Genomic DNA, 20,284 nt, shown 5'->3' on the forward strand with positions numbered 1-20,284 from the left:
TGTTATCCATGTGGTCCAATTCTTTGCCCCATGCCATCTAGCTGTAAACCAATATGGGCACATATTCATATATTGAGTTACCATTACTCCCAAGCAAACAAATTCCACGACCCTCCCACCTTCTCTAAATATATACTATAGTTGTAATATTAAGCTGCGATTTAAAAATAACAAAACATACATTTTAATGGCTGAAATCATCCCTTTGAACCAGTACTTGAAAAGGGGTCACTAATGAGAATGTGCCATATTTACACTTTGATCCTATTTATACCTTATTCTATTACTTTCTATTTTGATTTCACTTATTTATACCCTCATTAAATAACTTAGATTTCATTCTGCATTTCAACCATCTATATTGAAATTTTGGTATGATATTGAATTTGATATCATAATTTTTTTATGTCATATTCTTGTTGTCAAGAGAAAAGTGTGCTTAACAAAAATTAATTTGTACCCAATGTTAAAAATAAGCGATAAACCCTTGGAAGATGATTAAATAAAATGGTTACATGGAACCCATAATTTTATCCATTAATTCACGAAATCTGAAATAATTTAATCATGCATCGCATGCCAGTTTGGTTGCTTGCCATGCTTCATCTACAAGTCTGGCACGAAACCAACAGAGAAAATATATATATCTTAAATAATAATTAAGAAATAGGTGTCTGCGACTGCGAGCCACCGACTTCCTTTGGTTCAATCATTTCCAAGTCAATCAAGGCAACTACCAAAGGGGGAATATGGTGGCATCTTCCTTTGTGTATCAACTAATATTCCTTCTCTGAAAATTTGTACAGACCAATAAAAAACTCTGAACATTTAACACTCTTCTTAAAAACAACTTTTCGTTTTGTAGAATAAAAATTAATTTTTCGAGTCAATAAATTTTAGATATTTTTTATTTTATTTTATATACTGTGTTATAAGAAATAATTAAAAATAAGAAGGATAATTTGGAAATTTCCCAATTATAATTTATAGGGAAGCGTCTAGAAACTTGGTGAAAATAGTATATAGTTTTCAAAACATTAGTTCAGGCGTGCCTACTTCCCTCATCTCATAGATGATGAAAATTATGGGAGACACGTGGAAGCGTGGCAGCCAAACGTGATTAAAAGTTTCGTTGGATTAAGAATCCGATATGAATTTTCCGGTTCGGATCATTGAACCATCCGGATTGTATTAGATCCGAAACCCATATACATGAAATGGCAAAATTCAATATGAGTTTCCAGATTTTGACGTAGTTGTAGAGCAGTTGTTTTTATTTGAAGCAAAACCAAAACCAACAATTTCCGGCCCTTTCTCTCTTTGTTGCTTTCTCTCTCTGGAACTTGGATCCGGAGCCATCGTAACAAGGCGTTGAACGGCTCTCTATTTTCAATCAAAATTCTCAGGGGAGGGACTGAGAGACTTCAGAGTCTGATCGGAATCAATGGCGTCGGAGGACTTGATGTCCGGCGCTGGGGCACGCTACATTCAAATGCAATCGGAGCCGATGCCGTCGACGATATCGTCGTTCTTCAGCTTCCGCCAGAGCCCGGAGTCAACTCGGATTTTCGACGAGTTGCCCAAGGCCACAATCGTGTTCGTCTCTCGGCCCGATGCCAGCGACATCAGCCCCGCGCTGTTAACTTACACCATTGAATTCCGATATAAACAGGCAAGATCGTTTCGTTTTTTTATTTTTATTTTTCATTGTTGTTCTCTGGATTTATTTTTTACGCCTCTGTTTGCTTTGCGAGAAAAAGAAAAAGAAAAGAGTCAGATGAACAATAATTTGGAGTTCCTTTTTGATTTTTATTCCAGGTTGGGGTTAGAGTTGCTGTTATTTTCCGATTTTATAAGTTCTTAATAACCCTCGGTTTCTTGAAACCGAAGGCAATAGCGTTTGATGATTATTTTATCGGAGGTTGAGCTTAGTTGAATTCGGCAACTTTAGATGGTTTCTTGGTTGGAAACTTAGGTTAGGTTCAAATCACATTGACTTGATTAAAATTGATTTATTGAATAAGCTGATATCAGTCTTTTTGGGGTTTTTAGGTTCAAGATTGTGATAAATGAATTAAACTTAAAATTATATGATTGATTCAACTGCATTGTTATCCATTTCATTTGCAAGGAAATGAGTATCACTCATGCTAAGTAAGATCATTACCTTTTTTGTCAATCAATGTGATTTTCTTTATTGTTATGTGGAGTTCAAGCATGATAAATTATAAAACAGGTTAGGCCACTTACTTTTGGTGCCCTACTGTACATAGCCTTTAATATTCACAGTAGATGCATACACATGCTATGGCCATGATAGTGAAACTCGTACATGAACACTAGGAATTAACATTTGGTAAATGTCAAGCATGTAGATGTAACATGCACAAAAAGAAGTTTTGTAGGATTATTATTGTGTAATTATCATTGCATTCTTTCATTTTGTATCATAAGGGTAAAATACAGTTATTTACATCATTTTACATATGGCAAGTGTGAAATGAGACACCTAGGAGAGAGGTGTGTCCTCTTCCTTCAATGAGAACGGTAACAATGATAATGATAATTTTCTTTTAATGCTGGCAGATCAACAACAATCTTATAGTGGAAATTTATTGAATTTTCAACTCTGAATACGATTTTCATGTTGTTGTATACCGTACAAAATTTAGGTTTTTATTCTCCGTCAGTGTGATATTTCTCTTATTTCTTTTCCTTTTTCTGTCCCCAATACATAGTGGTGCCTTTTCCTTTTTGTTGGAAGTGAACACCTTAAAATTTGGTGTACTAATCTTTTGTTCTTATACTTCAGTTCAAGTGGCGGTTAATAAAGAAAGCTTCACAAGTATTCTTTTTACACTTTGCGTTAAAAAAACGAGTAATTATCGAGGAAATTCAAGAGAAGCAAGAGCAGGTGTGCTTCATTCTTTTTTCCTTGTTTTTTATTGTATCTGATAACGTAAGTTCGGGAAGATTCTCCCATTTATTGTTTAGTTGGGAAGGTGTGGGGTTTTTGATATAGTTTTTATTTAACATTTAAAGGTTAAAGAATGGCTTCAAAACATAGGAATAGGAGAGCACACAGCAGTCGTGCATGATGATGATGAACCTGATGAGGAAACTGTTCCTTTACATCATGATGAAAGTGTTAAAAACAGGTGATTGCTGGATCTTGTTCTTGTCAGATGGATGCTAAAAATAAAGCACATCTGTGTACTGCTAGAGTTCTTATGGGTGGCCTTTTTTTTTTTTTTTCCAGAGATATTCCATCTAGTGCTGCTCTGCCAATCATTCGGCCAGCCCTGGGAAGGCAGAATTCTGTTTCTGATAGAGCAAAGGTTGCAATGCAAGGGTATCTTAATCTATTTCTTGGAAATTTGGATATAGTAAACTCCCGAGAGGTATGTTTAAGCTCCTCATTTTGAACATAGTGATGCCTCTCTTATTTTGAGTCATTTGAATTCAGATACCTTTAGTTAGTTGTCTGTATTCTTTTCTTTTTTTTTTTTGCTAGTTATATTTATGTCATCTGCAAAGAGGTAGAACCCTTTCAATTATCATCTATGCTCCTAATATGCAATAAATGAGTTTCTTCTGTCTTATTATAAGTCCTATAATGCCCTGCTGCTTTGGCTTCTGTTCATGGGCTGAGAATAGATTGTCTAATTCAGTTAGAGTTTTAATCACTGTTTTGGCTTGTGTTCATGGATTGAGAATAGATTATCTAATTCGATTAGAGTTTTGGTCACTCTAAATTCAAAATTTATTGCTTCCATGTCTCTGAAGAATACTTCAAATTCCTCTCTCTGCCACTAAGCCCACCAAAAAAAAGAAAAGCACACTACCTCTCTTGCAAGATTTGCATCCTAACAAAAAAAAAAAACCCTCTATTTCAGGTCTTGTGCTGCTTTGACAAAGTTTTTAATCTTAAATCTCTTCATTTGGATTAATGCACTGACAAGGGGTCCTTGATAATGCTAATGCTTTATTACGTAGCATTTAACACCCTGCTTCTCTTAAGGTGGATATACGATGTTAATCCTTGAGGCCTAGTTCAAGTAGTAAGGTGTTGGGGTGGGGATAGAGAAGATTCCTGGTTTGATTCCTTGTGGAAGTACCCTAAAAACTACCATATGGCTCTTCATTTGTTTTGGATGCTCCCAATAGTGTCTATAATGGTACTAAATTCTCTATACCGAAGGTTTATTTTCAAGTCTTCTTCGGCTCCTTATTCTGATGCACACTAATGTTCTTGAAATGATATTCCTACCTAAACATTCTAGTCACATCATTTTGATAATAGAAAACTTCCAATTAATTGATGCGTTGTGTTTAGTTATTTGATTTCTGCTCTTTTTATAACTCTTGAGGTATGTAATGTTCATACTTGAACTTTGGAACTTCACATTTCTTTAATTGGGGGAGAATTATGCAACCGTATGCCATCTAAAAAAATGGATTCTTTAAGAACCCAAGCTTTACCTTTCCATAACAAGTGCACAATGGGGTAAAATAATTCCCCAAAACATGCACTGGAACAATAATCATACTGGAATTCCAAAATTGCTATTTTTTTAAAAATTTCTCCAAAATTTCAGAAACTCTCTTGCCACATAAACATCCACATGGCAGCCAAAGTAGGATTTGCCAACTAGCCCATGCCATGTAAGCATTCTAACTTGGCATGACAGGTGGACTTATAAAAAGAAAAAAATAAGAAAGAAACCCCCAAAATAAAAGAACCAAGGCCCTAACCTGTTTCTTGTTTGAGCACCTTCCATCTCATGACACTTACCTCGCTAAACCAAATCAAAGGCCCTAACCAAATCTGAACCCCTAACCATGCTGAAGTCCACTCTAACTCTGCAGCAATATTGAAGTTTGCTCTGGCTTTGCATTTGACACCCTAATCCAGCCCATCTATTGTCACGTTCAACACTAATCAGCCCTCAAGAACCGTGGTACTTTGGCTCCATTCAGATCTCTTTTCTTTTTCAAAAGATTGGTAAGTTTTCAGGTCTCTAATCATCCATTCCCGTCGATATGTTTATATGTATGTGTGCATTTTTTTATAATGTTATTCACTTTCAAATGCCTTAGGTTGAGCTTATTTGTAATTTTTCAAAGCTCAATATTTCTTCATGTTGTTTGATAAACTTTTTGTGTGATTTTGTGGAAAAATTTGGGATGAACATTATGTTGATTTAGTTGTATATAGTTTAAGAGCCTATACCAAAAATAGTAGTAAAGAATGAGCTTTTTTATGCTTCTATATAAGCTAAAGGAATTAATTACTGAAAAAGGAATGAATGAAATTGGATCTTGTTTCTTAGTGTTTGATAGAAGGTTCCCGTGGAAGTTTTGTATTTTGTTGGGTGCTATATTGTTTTGGTTTCTTTTCCCTTTGTGCTTTGTTGTTTTGATTCTATGCTATGTCGGAAGAGAGTATAAAGAACCCAAAAAACAACAAAACATCAGGATTGAAAAGGAAAAGAACCCAAAACCACATAGCACCAACAAAATGCAGAAGTTGTATTGAAACCTTCTATGAAAACCTAAGAAATGAAATCCATTTCATTCATTTCTTTTCATTAATTAAATTCCTTTAGCTAATAATTGTTTACTCTATTCACAACTATTTTTCACTTCTTGCACCTTCAATTGGATACAACTAAATCAACATAAAGTTCATTCCATTTTTTTTTTCTTTTTTTCAAAATCACAAAAAAAATTACAAACAACCTCAATGAAACTAGAGCTTTGAAAAATTACAAAAAGATCTAAACCTAAGACATTTGAAAGTGAATAACATTACAAAAAGAAACACCCATATATATAAACACATTGATGGGGATGGATGATTAGGGACTCAAAGTACAAGGACTTTTGAGGGGCCAACCACTGTTGAGCATGGGTTGCAATAGATGAATTAGATTTGGGCATCAAATGAAAAACTAGAGTAGATTTCAATATCTTTGTAGAGATAGAGTGGATTTTGGCTTGGTTATGGCTTTAAATTTGGTTTGACATGGTAAGTGTTGTGGGAGGGAAAGTGCTTTGATGAGAAATAGGTTAGGGCTTGGGTTCTTTCATTTTTTTTTTTTTTTTTAATGGCATGGGCATAGTTTTAGAAGGCACACACCTAGGTTCAAGGAGCAACCACTCCCTAGTTATAGTGCATTGCTTGCCAAGGCATGCGTTTTGTTGGAGAGTTGCACCTCGTCTATTTTACTTTTCCCTTTCAAACACTTTTACTTTTTAAATTTCTAACAACATATTGAAATTTATATATTTTCGTTTCTCTTTTATTGAATCGTTCTCTTACATGTTTGGAATCTTAAATTTTTATTGATTTTATTATATTTTGAATCATATTTTATAAAATTGATATGCATTTTAGGTCACATTTTATGTCGCTCAAGTGTGTGCCTTGTGTTGTGCCTTGCACCTACGATGTAGGAGACTTTTGCACTTTAGGTGCTCCTTGTGCCTTTTAAAACTGTGGGCATGGGCTTGTGTGGCAATCCCTCTTTTGCTACCATGTGGATGTTTACATAGCAAGAGAGTTTATGTGGAGTTTTGGACAACTTTTTTTTTTAATGGGCAATTTTGGAATTCCATCATAATTACTCGTCTGCATGTCTTGTGGGATTATTTTATCTTATTATGTATTTGATATGAAAAGGTTAAGTTTGGGTTCTAACAAAATCCTTTTTTTTTTTTTAAATGGTCTACTATTCCATAATTCTTCCTTTAATTATCTCTTTGTCAATAGAACAATCTTTTAGTTGCTGTTGTCAAAAATGGGTGTCTAATTGCTAGTTAAAATTTTATGTATTGTTTTATGATATTATGTATTTGTCTTCAACTGAATGTACACTCTCCCTAGGGGTGTAGAAATGTTTGTCTTTTCTTTTTGGGGAGGGGGAGGGAGGGAGGGAGGGGAAGGGCCTTAACATAAGAAAGAGTAGTTTTTTCAATTAAAAATACAAAAATTTAAATAACATTTTAAAAATATTGTAGAAATAATTTTTTTTAAAAAAAATCAAATTTGGGTCATTGTGCATATGGTTGCCTATAAATTGAAACAACCAATATGTTCTCAAAATTTAATAGTAAACCGATTTTCTATTTTTATAGAAAAATATATTTGTAAAAAAAAGCCATATTTAAATAATTATGTGTCTTTTTTTATATATAAAAAATTTATACTTCTAAGAAGAATTTTAAAAAATGGTAATAAATTTTATTAAATAATATCTTTGTAATTTTATTTCTTATTTTTTATCTCTAAGGTTTATTCAGTTATTTTATAAATAAAAAAAAATTTATATAAAAAAAGCAAAATATATTCAAATTCAAAAAAGCATCATCAGAAGAATATTCATATATGTTAAAAGAAATTGTCAACTGGTGAAGTCCTTGAGAGGGACAACTGAGAATGAAATGAATATATTTTTTAGCATTATTCAAATAAATGAAACAGGTGGCACCATGCACGAGTGGTGTGCTTGAGAGTGGCACCACTGCATAGTACCTGGTTCTTACAGTGGGTTATTCTATGCTGTAGGTTTGCAAATTTTTGGAGGTTTCGAAGTTATCATTTTCTCCGGAATATGGCCCAAAGCTGAAAGAAGATTATGTGATGGTCAAGCATTTACCAAAAATTCCAAAGGAAGACGATACTAGAAAATGTTGCCCATGTCCTTGGTTCAGTTGTTGCAATGACAATTGGCAAAAGGTAATGCAATCTTATCCTAAAAAAAAATTATATTTAATGGTATCTTGAAAAGGTTCTGTTTCAATTGAACATTTCCATATTGGAATTCCGAGGTTTTGAGAAGTTTCTTATCTACCTGGTGGTGTTAAAATATGATCTACTTTAATCATAGATTTCTGTAATGGTTCTAAGTAATGATAACAAAAAATAAAGTTCCATTAAAAAGATATGTGCTTTTGTGAAGCCTTTTATGATAAATTTTGACTAATAACAACTTTATTATTCTTTATGTTTTTAATTATCTAATTCTTGTTCCAGTTTTTTCAGACAAGTATATTTTATTTATGAAAAAAAATTCATCACAAAAGATTTTGTTTAGTATTGACCTACCAAGTTTCCTAAAAGTTTAAGCTTATAAGATTTGGGCCCACAATGTATATCATGCACTTTAACATCCTCCCTTAGATGTAACCTCCATTTTTGGGTTTATGGACTTAATAAATTAGGTAAATAAAAATTGGGTCTGAAGTGGTTATACTTGTATAGGCCTTTTGTCTTTTTTGTATAGCATTCCTTTTTTAGCAGAGGTTTTCTTAGTTCTTTTGAGCAGGTTTGTACATCCTGGGGAGGACTTCTCATCCTTCTTATGTTTTTTTAATTACTAAATATGTTTGTTTCTGATTAAAAAAATAAATTGGGTAATTAAACATGCAATGGTGAGGCTCGAACTCTTGATCTCCCACTAAACAAGGCTTTGATGTCATGTTAAAATACTAATTTTCCTAAAAGCTTAAGCATATTGGATTTGGGCCCACAATGTATATTATGCACTCTATTAGAATTGTAATTAATTTTTTTTTTCTAGAATATTTTCGTAATTTGTCATTTACCTTCTACAAAAGTTCAAATTAATTTACTTTCTAAAGATAGTTTGATGGACAATATGATATTATTGTAATTTGAGTAACAAATAAAAGGATCTGCTTGTCACTTCAATTATTTTAAAACCCATTCATAGCAATCATTTTTGCAAACTCACATCCCTAGGTGTGTTATGTGTGCCACAAACCTATTAAAATTCTAAAAGAAAAACGTTGTGCATAACCAAATACTGGAATTGATGGAATGGAAAGCAACAACCATCCCATTCCATGAACCAAATGTAGCTTGAAGGTTTTGACCTGCCCTCTGGCCTATTAACAGGGCTGTAGGCTTACTGTTATTGGATTTCTTGCTCACTATCTGCATTATATTTTCATATCTGGGAGTACCATGATCCTAGATCCTATACTCTCATTCTTTTAATTTATTATGCTTGCACATTTATTTATAATCTCCTTTGTTATTTGTTTTTCTTTCACCCTAGTTCATCTCTACTCTATGTGCCATATAACGGCACGTACTGACAAACCTGTGGTTCCCTCAGTTTTGTTTGTGAATTGTTAACAGTGTTAACATTAAATTGTGGTTAAATATGAAAAATTTTAGTGTGTGATTTATATTCTGTACCATGTTGCACAAGTGTTTCTCTTTTTTATCGTCCTTTGATAGTACGTCTGCATTTGTTTTTTTGTTCTTCTTACATTTTCATTTTATCACATTCTTGAATTTTTATGCAGGTGTGGGCTGTATTGAAACCTGGATTCTTGGCCTTGCTGGAAGATCCTTTTCATCCTCAGCCTTTAGATATTATTGTTTTTGATCTGCTACCTGCCTCAGATGGAAATGGGGAGGGCCGGCTATCATTAGCAAAAGAAATAAAGGAAAGGAACCCTTTACGCCATGCATTAAAGGTAAGAAGCATGTGGTCCTTTCATCTTGTGAAAATCTGTTGCTTTATTCTTTTTGGTTCTGGTGGAGAGGCTGGATTAAAAAATTCTGGAAGTTAGGTCTATTGTTGTTCTACTCCACCCAGAACCACATAAATGGAATAGGCACAGGCTACTGGCCTTTCCAGTGAGCCTTTAGGTTCATTTCACTTCCTATTGTATTATTGGAAATTTCAATATCACCACCTCAATGTGTACAGTCTATTTTCTTAACTAACCAACCATAGTGTGCCATGCTTGGGGTATCTTCTGATTCGATCTAACTGAAAGGATATGTATTTATGGTATATGAGAAGCTGAAAACCTACTAATATGGTACTGGATTACTGATGTATGGGAGTCTGCTTATTAGAAACACATGTTTCAGAAGCCCTGCAATAAAGCAATGGCTTTGAGAGGGAAGTTATGCTTATAAATTTCTGTAGGTTTACTAAAGATCTGTTTATTGTCTGGTTTGAACCTAAAAAACAAGGGCCTTAACATATTCGACAACTTCGACACTTAATTTGGAAAGTAAGGTTGATTTTCTTTCTTGCAGTAATTTAGAGTATGTAGGGGTTGTTTTGGGACTACAGCCACTTAATTCTTTTGCCTGATTCTACCCCTATACAGCTAGATATTAGGGCTTGTGCTGCCTTTTTCCTCACAGAGCAAGTGACATGAAATTTTAGTGGCTGAAGAAATTTTGCTATGTTTTGAGATGAATTTTTCCCACCACATCTTCATGTTGAAATTAAATTGGTCCATTTAATTTATGGGAACATATATATGGATAGATATATAGTTTAGTTGTTGGATAGATGAAGTTCACTCTCTAACAGACAACAGGAAATTTCTAAAGGTGACATGCGGAAACCGGAGCATAAGGTTAAGAGCTAAGAGTAGTGCTAAAGTTAAAGACTGGGTTGCTGCAATTAATGATGCTGGACTTAGGCCTCCTGAGGGCTGGTGTCATCCTCACCGCTTTGGCTCTTTTGCACCTCCAAGGGGTTTGAGTGAAGATGGTAGTCTAGCTCAATGGTTTGTCGATGGTCGAGCGGCATTTGAAGCGATTGCCTCCGCAATTGAGGAAGCAAAATCAGAGGTAGATTCCTGCTATAGCACATAATGCAGTTGTGGTCTGTCTTGGTTGATTATCGTTGTAGTCAGTTTAAAGCAATTCTTAGATGATGAAATTTCGATGCAGATATTTATTTGTGGCTGGTGGGTGTGCCCAGAACTGTATCTGAGGCGTCCATTTCACTCTCATGCTTCTTCTCGGCTTGATGCTTTACTGGAAGCAAAAGCTAAGCAAGGTGTTCAGGTACCCTTATTCCTTAAATGGTTGTTCATATTTATGTTCCATTATATCATCTAAATATATCAAACCCACAGTTTGGTATAGTTGTACCATTGGTTTTTCAGGATATTCATTTATGCACCAAGTGACGATGTTTTCCACTATGAAGATAGGCTGTGAATCATTTGTTATTGATTTTCAATATGCTCTTAGTGGATATTCATTTGGATATTTTAACTCATGACATTTCATCCTAGAGATGGATGCCACTGACCTGGATTGAAGGGAGGGATACTGGATATCATTGATCAAAATCTTTACTTTACCACAACATGAGAACTCATGTAGCTTTACTGAACTCCATATCCATGGACTCTGGAAATCATTATTCCTGCATTTTTTTTTCTTTCTGTTGATTATGGGACCTACTTTGATCCACTAGAAGGGATGCTGGTGTTAATTTATCTTATGACTGCAGATTTACATTCTTCTCTACAAAGAGGTTGCTCTTGCTTTGAAAATCAACAGTGTCTACAGTAAAAGGAAGCTTCTTAGCATTCATGAGAATGTGAGAGTACTGCGATATCCTGATCATTTCTCAACTGGCGTTTATCTGTGGTATGTAATTTACTTTGAAGTCCTATAGATGTAAGAATTGAGCTATAGTATTTCCTGTTGTAATGAATTTTTGAAGTTGCTGATGTCATTTCTGTTTATATACAGGTCCCACCATGAAAAACTTGTCATTGTTGATTACCAGATTTGCTTTATTGGAGGTCTGGATCTATGCTTTGGCCGTTATGACACATTGGAACACAAAGTAGGTGATCACCCTCCTTTGATGTGGCCAGGAAAAGACTATTACAACCCAAGGCAAGTTCTTTTCTCAATATCTGGATCCTGATTCAGAAAGTTTATTGCAATGGATGACTATTGGAAGACAATTTTAAATATAGATCCTGTACTTTTCTCTCGAAGTTTAAATTAGTTCTCTTTTCATTGATCTGTATTTGTTTGGTTGGTATGCTGTGTTTTGGGTTTTCATCAACAAGATCATTCACTATTAAGATAAAGAATTTTTAAGGGACCAGTTGCTGCTGTTCCTACGCTGGATTAAAATCAAAAGCATTTTTTTTAGATGCATGCTTTGTCTATGCACTATTCCCTCAATCAGATGCTTTGAATCAGTTTTTTTTTTTTTTTTTTTTTTTTTGTAAAATGTTTTGATATTAGAGACTGTCTTTCCCTTGTAAACATATGGGTGACAAGCTCCATAGTTTGTGTGAGAACATTGACAATAGTTTCTTCTTTTCTAAGTAATTGCAAGTTTGTTTTCACTCTGGCTCTTTCACATTGGATAACTTGTAATGAATTTTCAATTTCAGGGAATCTGAACCAAATTCTTGGGAAGATACAATGAAAGATGAATTGGATCGTGGAAAATATCCTCGTATGCCATGGCATGACGTCCATTGTGCCCTATGGGGACCGCCTTGTCGTGATGTAGCTAGGCACTTTGTTCAGCGTTGGAACTATGCAAAGGTTGATGTCTTCACTACATACTCCCTAGTTCTTCTTTCAAAAGTATAATAAACCTTTTATCTCAATACAAGCATACTTTTCTGCAGAGAAATAAAGCTCCAAATGAGCAAGCAATTCCACTACTTATGCCTCAGCAGCACATGGTCATTCCACATTACATGGGAAGGAGCAGAGAGATGGAGGTTGAAAAGAAGAATGTTGAAAACAACTATAAAGACATTAAAAAACTGGATTCCTTTTCCTCTCGGTCATCTTTCCAAGATATCCCACTGCTTTTGCCTCAAGAGCCTGATGGATTGGATTCTCCCCATGGAGAATCAAAATTGAATGGGTTTGACTCCTCTAGTAATCTCCTTGATCAGCCAACTAGGGTCAGCAGAAGTCTTTCTTTCTCTTTTCGCAAGTCCAAAATTGAACCAGTCCCAGATATGCCAATGAAAGGTTTTGTAGATGACCTTGATACCTTGGATCTGAAAGGAAAAATGTCTTCAGATATAATGGCACAGCCTGGAATGAGAACGTGTGATAGAGAGTGGTGGGAAACACAAGAGCGGGGGAATCAAGTTCTTTCTGCTGATGAAACTGGACAAGTTGGTCCTTGCGTTCCATGTCGTTGTCAGGTAGGCTATAACCTTGAAGGGGTTTAAAATTCTTAAAATTATGACTATATAATTCTTGAAGTTCTTTAAAATCTTAAATTATGCCAAATATCAGCAACCTACATATTCCTATAATATCAATATGCTTATGATATGTGAATCCTGGGGTTTGGATGTAGAATCAATTATCTGCTCTCAATCAGGAGTTGCACATTTTAACCAAGTTGAAAATACCATTTATTTAATTTAAATAATTTATATTATTTCAGGAGTAGATGAGTAGTTTATCGCACTAAAAATAGTAGTTGCCTAAGGGGGGATGTGTTGGTGAATTCCTCAGGGGAGATCAGCAATCTGTCAAAAAGCTCAATGTAGTCCAAAATGTTAATTTTAGATTTCCGTGATGTTGTCAGACTTTGGAATTAGATCACATCTGCATGGTGAAGATTGCAAATCTTTCCATTTCTTTTTTTGCTGTATCTACAGACTATGGATGTCAACCTTTTATTGACAGGCTTTTTCATTTTTCTTTTTTCTTTTTTCTTTTGATAGGCATATTAGGGATCTGAATTGATAGGTGTAACAAAAAAGAGAGAGTGCAACCCAATTACTATTGAATGTCATAGTCTGGCATAGAATTTCATAGCTTTAAGTCTTGCTGTGATGATGGTTTGTTGCCTTGTCAGTCCCTGCCCTCTTGTCACATTTCTAAATTGGATTCCTCTTAATGTAGAATCCACCCTGCCAACCTTGTCAGTACTCTACAGTCCTTTCCTTATAATATAGAATATTATTATTACTCTTGGTTTTTGGTTATATTCTCACAATTCTATGACATTAAAAATATTTTGCTATATTTTTCCTATATCCTTTTAAGTATAGTTGGCTGCTAGAACCTGTATTATCATTTGGTGTCTTCAGATTTGCAAGTGGCAAGGGATTTGGAATGAAATTGGATAGCTAGTTAACGTTGGTATACATTTATATTTAGAAAGGGAAACAAGGATTTAAGGTTTGAAAAGCTGCTAGTGCCTTGCTCTTGTGGTTCATTCAGGAACTAAGTAGCACCAGCCAATTACCAACACAATGGTACCTTATTTGTGATTAGTGTTGGATCAAACTTTAACCATCCCATTTGAAAACCAATTGGTGTCTAGTGAGGGTAGGTTAATGATACTAATTCTTGGATTAGACTCTAATCATCTCATCTGAAAACTTGTTTGTGTCCAATAAGGGTAAGCAAAACCTGTTATGGCATTTAACATCATATCTTGTGAGTCTATTCTAAGAGCCATCATTTAGGTGACCCATCCTTGGGCTTAAGAGCAGAATTGTTGCACCCTAACAATTAGCCCTTATTCACAATGAGGACCAAAAAACAAAGCCCATAAATTTATATATGTTGTCACTCTAGCATATTTATGGGATTGAATCCTTTTTTCATTATAATATTATTTGTTTAACTATCAGAAATAATATCTCACTTTCAGGTTATTAGGAGCGTCAGTCAGTGGTCTGCTGGAACAAGCCAAGTTGAAGACAGCACTCATAATGCTTATTGCTCCCTTATAGAAAAGGCAGAACACTTTATATATATTGAGGTATAGAATGAGATGAGCTTTTTCATCTTTAATGAATGATTAGTTGACAACCATATGCGATGGATGTTTTTTTTTTTTTTTTTTGCACTTGTAGAAATATGCATGGAAGCATGTAATAAACAGGAAAACATATTTCTCATATACACTTGAGTTTACCAGCATGTTAGGGTCTTAGATGTCTTCCTAAGACATTTATATGGACAAGTTTTCCTTCATAATTGGATATCTATTTAATTTATTTATTTTGAACCTTTGATTTCTTACTGAATATTGGGAGGTTCTCCATCCCAAGGAGGCCTGCAAAAGTTCCAATTAGCTGCTAATGTTTCTGATTTTTTGTTCTGCTCATGGGGCAACTTGTTCCCAGAATCAATTTTTCATATCAGGTCTTTCAGGTGATGAGATAATACGCAATCGAGTATTAGAAGTGTTATACAGGCGTATTATGCAAGCATACAATGATAAGAAGTGTTTCAGAGTTATTATTGTCATACCACTCCTACCTGGCTTCCAGGTACTATTCTTGATTAAGTTCCTTGACATTTGAAATAAAAGAGATTTGTTTTTTATTTTTGTCTTGAATTTCAACAGGGTGGTTTGGATGATGGTGGGGCGGCATCTGTAAGAGCCATAATGCATTGGCAGTATCGAACTATATGCCGAGGAAATAATTCAATATTACAAAATCTTTATGATGTTATTGGTCATAAAACACATGATTACATTTCTTTCTATGGTCTCAGAGCTTATGGTAGACTTTTTGATGGAGGTCCTGTGGCCTCTAGTCAGGTATTGTGTTTTGCTGATGCACATAATCACATATGTACATTTATTTTCAATGTTCCCTAATCAATTACAAAATCTATTTGTATGCATCTTTTTCATGTTTTTTTTTTTAAATTTTTATAATGGACATGGGAAAAACAATTGAGCTTGGAACTCAGTGGTATATCATTTTTCACATTATATTCCTATTGTTTCTGTAGGTGTATGTGCATAGCAAAATCATGATAGTTGATGACTGCACAACCTTGATTGGATCCGCTAACATTAATGATAGGAGTTTGCTTGGATCAAGAGATTCTGAGGTATCACTTCTCAAGCATCCCTTTGCTTTATACTTATTCATTCTTCTACAGGTTCATGCTTCAGAGCTAAAACCTATCATATGTGATTAAAAAAAAAACCCATGTTTTCAGCTTCAGAAATGGAAAAAACCAGAGAATTTGAAATTTTATTTATAGTAACTGAAGAAGACTGAGGAAATTGCATATTTTCTAAGCTTTATTCATCGTTAGGAATAATCTTAGAAGTGTTGTGTATTCCAGTCATCATCCAATAACAAAGAATCAGTCTATCATACTATCAACTTCTTGGATGCCCACTACTTTCCTTTCTCACAGCGTTCCAATCTATCTCCTAATATGCATGAATAAAATTTTTGTTATTGGTATTTCATTCTTTTCAGTTCTAGAGCATGAGATCAATTTATTGTTCACAACTCTGATTTATCATGATTAGTTTCTTCACATGTGAGTTTCAGAAAATTTTTATCCAAAAACACTTTTGGTAAGATAAATTAGAGAACAATTTTTCAGAAGACAGAGGATAATCAAAATTTGTATAGTTGTGACCATTGAATAATTAAAAAGCACATTGATGAATTTTGTGAGTGAATTGTTTCCAAATTTGCAGTTAAAATTCACATGTTTTGCTCATTTGGCCTGACCCATGTCACAAAGGGTTGTATTAGAGATGTGAAAGGTTCCAAGTTTTGAGACCCAATGAAGACCAAAAAAAATTACCCATGAAAAAAAATTACATGTCTTTAAAAATATAAATACAATATTGTGTGATCAAGAAAATTTATGTGAACCATTGAATTAATCACAGAAATTTGAATGAAAATGAATGGAATCAGGAATACAAGATTTGAAATGAACTGATTTTAAGCTCAGCAGTCATAATTATTTTTTTCCCCTTATTTTAAATACAGGAGTTGGAGGATATTTTATCGCCCTTTTTTTGAACTTTATTCTCTCTTTTGTCCTTCTCAGTTTATGGACAGGCTTTGGCTGTGGAAGTGTCGCCTTGCCTTAATAAGTTCTAAAGGGATTATTCGTTTTAAGTTTCTTCCAATTTCTCATTGTTCCAAGATTGCTCTCCCAACTATCAAGCTTCAAAGTGTTTCAGTGCTCCTTCCTATTTAACTCTTGACTTCCAGTTGTTTTTGTTTTCTATCTGAAACTCTGACCTGAGTGGAAGAAAGTAGCATTAGTTTTTCTCCTTCTATCTCCCGGTTATAAATGTCAATGACAACTTGAAGTTCTTGTTGAGTTGTTTTCAATAACATTATTAAACTTTAGAGCCACATTTTACTGTTCTCTTAAAGCACCTGTTTTGAAAATAAAAATAAAATAGTTTCTGAAAAAAGTGAATCAAATATAGATTTTAGAAGTTCTATACTTCATTTTTAAAATAAAAATAAAAAACTGTTATCAGAGAGAACCAAACATGCCCATGTGATATTCAGAGGAGGAGGTTAAAGTTTAGGCATATGTATAATTGGATTGCTACACTAAGGTTCACCATTTCCATTGCTGTGGATTTTTTCCCAAGTTAGAATTTGATACAGGTTTCTCAATTTCTTGAAATTTCTTTTGTACTTTTCACCAAACAATTTAGAGCTGTTTCTTGTTTAAAATTAATGCTTAATGCATTTTGAATGCTTTTAAAAAGGTTGGTTTTTCTTTATGGTCTAGGAGGTGGTATCAGCATTCTGAAACCCTGGACTGTTCAGACAAATGAACCATCTATTCCATCACTAGTCCTCTTTTTGGTAACTAGTTGCTCCTGAAATTGTTCCACCATGGGGTTTCCTTGCATATCATGAGTTTATGTATAGTGAGAACTTTATTTATTTATTTATTTTGGTATTAATTTCAATATTGGAATATCATGGTTAAAGTGAACAATATAGATTGTTGAACCAGGATTGTGAACTTAAGCAGATTGCATTACAGAATATTGGTCAATATAATATTTAATAGCTAAACTGTAAATTGAATTTAATATCTTCAGAACTGTTGTTCTTGTGTTGTCTTTTTGTTGCTACCAAGTTTCTGAATTTTTCTCTTCCCTGCATTGTCTTAGTCATTGCGAATAATTCCAAAATTAGGAGTTATCCCCACCTAATGATACGGTTTTCTGTTCTAAATGTAAACTTGCTTCTCTTTTTCTTTTTTTATGATTAGGTTTACCTTAATTATCACTGAACTGTTTGTTCTTTCAGATTGGCGTGCTCATTGAAGACAAGGAATTGGTTGATTCATATATGGGAGGAAAACCAAAGAAGGCTGGCAAATTTGCTCATAGTCTCCGCCTCTCACTGTGGTCAGAACACCTTGGTCTTCGAGGAGGAGAGGTTAGTCATAAATATGATAATTGCTGCTTAGCCTTTTCTTCAAAAGCCTTCACTGAACCACACCCATGCGACTGAGGGTTGGTTGTAGCAAACCATAGCATCAATGAAGAGGAACTAACTATAGCTCATATCATTTGGCTGACTGTATGTTCTTTATTTCTTTTTCCAGATTGATCAAATAAAAGATCCAGTTGTTGATTCAACTTACAGAGATGTGTGGATGGCAACTGCAAAGGTCTGAATCAAAAACTAAAAGAAAAGTGTTACTGTTAAACAAAAGACTTCAAAGTTAGCATTTACATTACTTTCCTCAACATCAAACCAATAGAAATGAATTTGAGAATTTCAGGATTCTTTACTAACTATATTAATGATACATAATTTTGCTTAAATATTTTTCTCTAATTTATGGCCCATATTTTATGGGCTTTTTAACTTCTATATAGGCCACTCTTTTTTTCCCCCTTCTTTTCTTTTTCCCAGTATTCTCTGGATGGGATAAGTCAACGCCGAGAGTGGGGAAAGCATTTATTTTTATTCAGAAGATTTGCATTTTTATTTTAATTTATGAAAGATAATTCCCTGCATATGAAAATGACAAATTTTTTGTGCATGCTAAATCTTCCCAACGGTGTAGACATCTTTATGTTGATATACTATTGTGCTCGAGTCTTTTTCATTTGTTTGTTGCTCTTGATTCTTTCTCTAATTAACTCCCATTTATGGGTGTTTAACCTTGACAGACGAATTCCACAATCTACCAAGATGTCTTTTCTTGCATCCCAAACGATCTCATACATTCTAGGTATGAAGCAGCTCTGATCTTCATCTCACATTCTCTTTTCTCCCTGCTAACCTCTTTTTCATCTCATCTTCATCACATGCAGAGCTGCAATGAGACAACATATGGCCATCTGGAAGGAGAAACTTGGCCACACCACCATTGATTTAGGAATAGCCCCTATGAAGCTAGAATCCTATGACAATGGAGACATGAAGACAATCGAACCCATGGAAAGATTAGAGTCGGTGAAGGGTCATCTTGTTTATTTCCCCTTAGATTTCATGTGCAAAGAAGATTTAAGACCTGTGTTCAATGAGAGCGAGTACTATGCCTCTCCTCAAGTCTTTCACTGAGTTTTTTCCTACACACTAATTAAAGAGTTTCACGGCAGATGGGGTCCCTGCCCTTCACGTTGTAGCTGTACCTCCCCGGATATAATACTCAAAAGACACAGCATGTTATCCTGAGATCCATCATTTTCTCGGTCATGTGAAGTGAAGATTTCAGGTTCATGACAGACACGGCTCCCCCAATGTTGTAAGTATTTGTTAGCATGAATACAAAAAATGATAGAGAGAAGGTCTAATGTGGCTGATAATTAATCCCCCACTTGGGGTTAATGTATTTTAGGTCAATCATTTATCGTCAGTTGTATAAAACTTCATGAAAGTAGTTGCTTCGGTGAATCTCTTTTCCTGCATCCGGAAGCAACGTTTGTCTCCAAAAACACTTATTGCTTTACCTTTGGAGGCTTTGCAGGTACACTGTAAAATTCAGGATGATATTTCTCCATAAAATGTTTGTTTCGGTATAGCATCACACACAACCTAGCCTTCTCCTCTTATTTCAAATCTACTTTCTTGTTTGGAAAACTCTATGGTGGCACCACGTGGAGCTTTTAATTTAGGCCATATGGTAAAATTTGGGTCATCGAATGGGGGGTAACGAGCAAATGGGGGGTTAAAAGTGTAAAAAAAAAAAAAAGAAGGGAAAACCATAATATAAAATGTCAGGTACAAAACAACAAAAAAATAATGGGATCAACGGGACAAAAAAAGGTTCTTCTAAGAATAGGTGAAAAAATATTCATTATAACTTGTAGATCCTCTTTTCTTAAAGTTCTTATTAGATTCACCTTTATATAAACTTTAGTATAAACAAAAACAATGGAAACCTTTCTATTTACATTTCATTCCATTACATGTACTTATGAATTACATGCATAATATTTACTCGACAAGAACTTAAAGATGAAACATCATGCCTTCCAGAGTTATAATATTATCAAACATAGTTGATAGGAACAATCGTAATTGTCACAAAAAAAAAACCCATAATTGCTTTCAAATTAAATGGTCTAGCCTACTTTCCTTGGATATCACACTACCATAACCAAACCCTTGTTTAAAATACTTAATGTACTACTTTCATGATGTCATTACTTCTAACCACTCCGAAAAAGAACTTATATTTACTAATTCCATTTCCTTCGCCAAGAATTATGTA

General features: G+C 34.3%; 1 protein-coding gene across 1 annotated transcript; it reads left to right on the plus strand.

Moving 5' to 3' along the window:
* Nucleotides 1-1,068: 1,068 nt before the first annotated feature.
* On the plus strand, nt 1,069-19,597 carry LOC100261987 (phospholipase D zeta 1). Its single transcript, XM_010651268.3, has 20 exons — nt 1,069-1,672; nt 2,813-2,914; nt 3,043-3,158; nt 3,260-3,401; nt 7,571-7,741; nt 9,340-9,513; nt 10,391-10,633; nt 10,736-10,852; nt 11,307-11,446; nt 11,552-11,701; nt 12,214-12,370; nt 12,457-12,990; nt 14,460-14,570; nt 14,938-15,084; nt 15,162-15,359; nt 15,557-15,658; nt 17,863-17,994; nt 18,164-18,229; nt 18,738-18,799; nt 18,882-19,597. The coding sequence occupies exons 1-20, from the start codon at nt 1,445-1,447 to the stop codon at nt 19,129-19,131; spliced, it is 3,342 nt and encodes a 1,113-aa protein (XP_010649570.1). The 5' UTR covers nt 1,069-1,444; the 3' UTR covers nt 19,132-19,597.
* Nucleotides 19,598-20,284: the final 687 nt, after the last annotated feature.

The sequence above is a fragment of the Vitis vinifera genome, chromosome 5 (genome assembly GCF_030704535.1).
Source record: "Vitis vinifera cultivar Pinot Noir 40024 chromosome 5, ASM3070453v1".
Lineage (NCBI taxonomy): Eukaryota > Viridiplantae > Streptophyta > Magnoliopsida > Vitales > Vitaceae > Vitis > Vitis vinifera.

What these genes read in the sequence shown, in the direction of transcription:
- LOC100261987 (XM_010651268.3), top strand. Translation starts at nt 1,445, where the DNA reads ATGGCGTCGGAGGACTTGATGTCCGGCGCTGGGGCACGCTACATTCAA. An exon ending in AAAGACTATTACAACCCAAG is followed by an intron (nt 11,702 to 12,213) that starts GCAAGTTCTTTT and finishes TTTCAATTTCAG; the next exon opens with GGAATCTGAACCAAATTCTT. An exon ending in CACTCCTACCTGGCTTCCAG is followed by an intron (nt 15,085 to 15,161) that starts GTACTATTCTTG and finishes GAATTTCAACAG; the next exon opens with GGTGGTTTGGATGATGGTGG.